Source organism: Triticum urartu, chromosome 6A, assembly GCF_056163025.1.
Source record: "Triticum urartu cultivar PI428250 chromosome 6A, HENAU_Tu73, whole genome shotgun sequence".
In the NCBI taxonomy this organism is placed as follows: domain Eukaryota; kingdom Viridiplantae; phylum Streptophyta; class Magnoliopsida; order Poales; family Poaceae; genus Triticum; species Triticum urartu.
In genome coordinates, this window is record NC_141878.1 from 187,146,295 (window position 1) to 187,151,349 (window position 5,055).

The following is a 5,055-nucleotide window of genomic DNA, read 5'->3' on the forward strand; positions in this document are numbered from 1 at the left end:
TGGTCGGCTCCTCGTCGCCATGCCGAGTGGAGGCCGGTGGTGGTGAATTTTCTTGGGAGAGATGGGATCGGGATCTAGAAGGTTGAGGTGATGGACGTGTCAATCTGTTTCCTAATATAATGAGATTGTGATTAGTTTTCTAATAAAATGCGATCGTGATTAGTTTCCTAATAAGACATGATCGTGATTATAGTTTCCTAATTGATCAGACGTGGAGTTTCATATTTTTCTCTACGATGAAGCACGGTCAGTCAATGTAAATTGTTAAGTACACAAAGAGAATGGATTAGATTAAGGACTGCAGTTAGATTGAGTTTAGTGGGCCTAATCATACGGTGATAATGGATCCGTGTACATTTTGTGTGGTGTGTTTAAAAAAGTTCATGCTTGCTCTTTTATTAGTAGTAGAGATTAGATTAAGTTTAGTGGGCCTAATCATACGGTGACAATGGATCCGTGTACGTTTTGTGTGGTGTGTTTAAAAAAGTTCATGTTTACTCTTTTATTAGTAGTAGAGATGAACATGTGCCAAAATGAACAAACGTATATTATTGAGAAAATAGATAAACAGGGTATCCTAGTAGTTTGATGTAGTTTCTGGTCGGATATTAAACACACAGTATGCATGACAATTTCTGGTCGGCTCCTCGTCGCCATGCCGAGTGGAGGCCGGTGGTGGTGAATTTTCTTGGGAGAGATGGGATCGGGATTCAGAAGGTTGAGGTGATGGACGTGTCAATCTGTTTCCTAATATAATGAGATTGTGATTAGTTTTCTAATAAAATGCGATCGTGTATTAGTTCCCTAATAAGATATGATCGTGATTATAGTTTCCTAATTGATCAGACGTGAAGTTTCATATTTTTCTCTACGGTGAAACAAGGTCAGTCAATGTAAATTATTAAGTACACAAAGAGAATGGATTAAATTAAGGACAACAGTTAGATTGAATTTAGTGGACTTAATCATACAGTGATAATGGGTCCGTGTACGTTTTGTGTGGTGTGTTTAAAAAAGTTCATGTTTGCTTTTTTATTAGTAGTAGAGAAGAGAAACAAATATGTGTTTTTTCACCTTGATAGCTGATACGTTGCCCTGTTGGCACACGCACACTTAAATTAAGACCGACCGCATAAAAGAACGATCACATTTGATGATTCGATTTGCTGCGAGCACACAACAGCAGACGGACGAATCATAGGAAGACGTGGAGCGTGGTGTTCATCTTGGCGTCGGCGAGGGCGCGGTGGAGGCGCTCCGTGGGGTGGATGGCGTCCCAGAAGGCGAACTTGCCGGCGTCCGCGCACGTCAGCGGGGTCCGCGCGTTGCACAGATACCCCATCTCGAACCGCCCCGTGGCGCCGCAGCACCCGGCCTCCACGTTCTCCAGCCCGTACGCCGCGGGGTGCGCGAGCGCGTCGCTGACGGGGCCGTACACGTCGCCGTAGACGATCCTCGCGCCGCCCAGCTCGCCATTGAGCCGGTCGATCACCGCGCGGAGGCCGGCGTTGTAGTCCTCCGCGACGGCGTTGTACTCCTCGGTGCACGCGCCGCCCAAGGCGCGCTCCATCGGGAGGCAGCCCATGGGCGGCATCCCGTTTAGGTCGACCTTGCGCGCGCCGAGCGCGTGCAGCGCGCGCACGAACGACTCCGCGACGCCGAGCACGTAGCCGCCGTACGCCGCCGCCGTGGGGTACTTGGCCGCGTTACCGTGTGGCACGGCGTAGTAGTTCTCCAGGAAGTCGTTGGTGCCCATGCTGACGAGGTAGAGCGCCTCCGTGAGCGTCTCCTGCGCCTTCTCTTCTCCCTGGAAGCTCCTCAGCTTGGCCGCGTACTCCTTGAAGTAATCCAGTTCCTTCCAAATCGTGAGCACGGACTGCAAGTTTCACGACTTCACGTGAGCCAAGAGCATATACGAATGCTTAATTACGGTCCTCTTGGCGATGGCCTACCATAAGATCAGACGTGGCATTGTCGTATCCGGCGCCGGCGGAGGCGAAGCATGCGCCTGAGGCGAGGCTGCTCATGTTGGCGCTCGGGTCGAGGTAGGGCGGCACCAGCGGCGGCAGGCCGAACGCCTCGGAGATGAAGTCCACGGTGAGACGGCCGTTGGAGAAGCGGCCAGTGGGTTGGCCATTGCCCAGACGGAGGTCGCGGCCGTAGGGCGCGAAGTCGCTCCTGACGACCGTGGAGATGTAGTTGTTGTTTCCCGTGTCGACGGTGGAGTCGCCGAACACGAGGAGCGCCGGGACCTTGGCCGCCACCGGCTCGCCCGAGAGGATGCACAGCTGCAGGACGATGATAGGCGCATAACGTCGCATGGACATGTTTGTGTACCACATATATTTTCGTTGCGGATTCTTCCCCTGCAGATTCGTGGCCTTTTCATCGATGGCCATTTGTGCCTTTCTCGCAGTGGGCGAGCTACTGGAGACTGAGCTATGCTCCGAGTGACAACTGCTGCTAGTTTAACGCATCGAAGCTTCCATTTGTCTGTTTTACCGGGCAAAAAAAAGTGGAAATCCCCGCAAAAAAAATAATACGTGGAAGTGAAAAATGGAGCCTGTCAGGATGCAGCGTCACGATGCTATAATCTCTCCCTTCCGGTTTATAGGGCTTAAATCTCAAATCTCATCAACCAAGGCATTTTGTGAGTGGAGGAATGTATCTCATACTTTACAAAACTACCTCAATTAAACTCATGCATTAATTTGGATTAATTATAGTGCATGCATGCTTGGCCACTAGATGAGCAGGAACATTGCATGCATTGGTGTGTCCCTTTTTAATTCTTGCATACAAAGATTTAATACGCATTGGAAACTAAAAATGAAATGGAGATGAGCCCTTTAAATTGGAAAAACAAAAAAGTTGAGATACTCCACTTATAAACCGAAAAAAAGAGAGTAGGACATATCCTGTTCAAGTAGGGTCATGATTGGTTGGAGAGAGCTCGCTATTTATGTCGGTTAAACATTCCGTAACTCTGGATGTGGTTCTAATTATGATTGGAGAGAGCTCTCCATGTGAACATTCCGTGAATTCAAATCTTTGTGTTGGGGTCGGGCTTTTCTATTTTTTTTACAGGAAACATGCTTTTATTGATCAATCATCAGGTTTACAGAAATCACATTTACATCATGCGAGTTAATAAGCCACAGATGGCGACCCTCTTACAAGTTCAAAGTTCAAACCATGTTTCGCTAAATTGTGCGCCTCCATATTGGAGAGACGCCCTTCATGAGCAAAGGATCAGGTCTCAAAATCAATCATCGTCCTGTTGATCACCATGACCACTGAACTAATGGGTCCTACAGTATCTTTGTTGATATCAGTAACTGACTTACAATCCAAAGCGATCTTTATCCGCTGAAGCATGAGGTGTTTTGCCAGGCAAGTAATTCACGACAAGCCAAAGCTTCAAGAGTAGCCGGCTCAACCATCCCAAAAAAGGACCAAAGCAGAAGAACTTAAATAAACTATCGTACCTTCACGGCAAACTGCATTGACCGACCTTGTCTTTCTACTTCTGCTCACTGCACCATCGACGTTAACTTTTACAATGCCACAAGGAGGTGAAATCCAAGCTCTCACCTGAGTTGCATGCATGATCCTAGTTGGTGCCTGATTTTTCACAGGGTTTGCAAGCTCAAGATCTGATAGAAATCTCGTGATGAACATGTCTGTAGACATTGGACCTTTAGTGTTCGTCTTCATGAATCAATTTACGACACACTGACCAGATTGTTCGTAGAGTTACATCCGTTTGGTGAATTCCACATGTGTTAAAAATTCCATCATAGAGAAAATCCAGTTTCTCACATCAGGTTCCGCTAAGGACAGCATGTGATCAATAAGCTCTGAATCAGATAAAGCCCACGCACAACGTGCCATAGTGCATAATATTAATGAATGCATCCAAAAATCCTCCCTCCCACAGATCGCACAGCAAAAAGTAATGGACATGTTTCTGTGATGCACCACATCAGTTGTAGGTAATGAACATTGTGCTAACTGCGAGAGGAAAACCTTGACCTTTGATGGCACATTTCACGTTCCATAGTTTACTCCATGACTTATGCTCCTTTCGACTGTTGGAAATATGAGCAAATTACTGCGAGATTTAATCCAAATAAACAGAAAATAAATCATGACCACGGCAGCAGAGATTAAACTAATCATGCGAACTAGCATAGCAGATGAACATATCACATCTAGGGCACATACTAGAAGTATGAATTCTACCACGATCTCGAACAGGAAGGATAGAATCACATACGATGCAGCGGGTGCAGCACCGCCAGCGTTGACGTTGTCGCCCATGTCGTCGAGGACGAGGTTGCCGAGGTCGGGGAAGAAGACGTCGCTGCCAGTAGTCGCGCGAGTGCGCTCCCCAAAAATCTGATCGTCCCTCTCCCGTACAGGATCACGAGAGGCGGGGTTCCGGAGGCCTGCTGTCCCTTCTCGCGGTGCACGCCGGAAGGAGGGATGGAGAAGATTTACTTGGCGGCGCAATGATCTGGAACGGTGGTGAGAAATCATACGAAGCGGCGGCGGCTAGGGTAGACGTCTGCCTGACTATATAGTGCGGGCCGGGTAGGTCGTGGGAGTAAACCCCACGTCTGAGTCGTCACGATCCAAAAGAATCGAAAACGGTTCAGTAATTAACGCGTCCGCTAATTATTAATTAATGACTCATTAATTTTCCTATGCAGCAAAAATATAGACAACGTGCATAGCTCTGTCCTCGGCTCAGCTCAATCCCGCAACCAGCGGCGCGGCGCGTCGTGACGAGGCGTGGCGTGGCGAGGCGAGTGAGGAGGAGGAGCGCGTGTGTAGGTCTCCTCTTCTCATACTCATACAAGTGGTAGAAGAGCTCACCTTATAAAAAGGTGCAACTCTCTCTCAACTTCCGGGGTGGGACTAAACTTTAGCCTCACTCACTCCACTCACATGTGTGCATGAATGGGCCAAGAGAATTTCAGAATTTTAGTTGGGCTTTGGTCCAAAGGCCTACTGGCAAAATTCCAACAATCCCCCACAAAGTCTCATTAG

The 5,055-nt window shown here is 48.0% G+C and overlaps 1 protein-coding gene across 1 annotated transcript; it reads right to left on the reverse strand.

Annotated features, from left to right (window-relative positions):
• Positions 1–1,000: 1,000 nt before the first annotated feature.
• Positions 1,001–2,386, reverse strand: LOC125515691 (GDSL esterase/lipase At2g04570). The gene is made up of 2 exons (XM_048681208.2): positions 1,953–2,386; positions 1,001–1,876 (listed from the first exon to the last, which is right to left on the reverse strand). Exons 1-2 carry the CDS (start codon positions 2,340–2,342, stop codon positions 1,196–1,198), a joined length of 1,071 nt encoding a protein of 356 aa, XP_048537165.1. The 5' UTR covers positions 2,343–2,386; the 3' UTR covers positions 1,001–1,195.
• Positions 2,387–5,055: the final 2,669 nt, after the last annotated feature.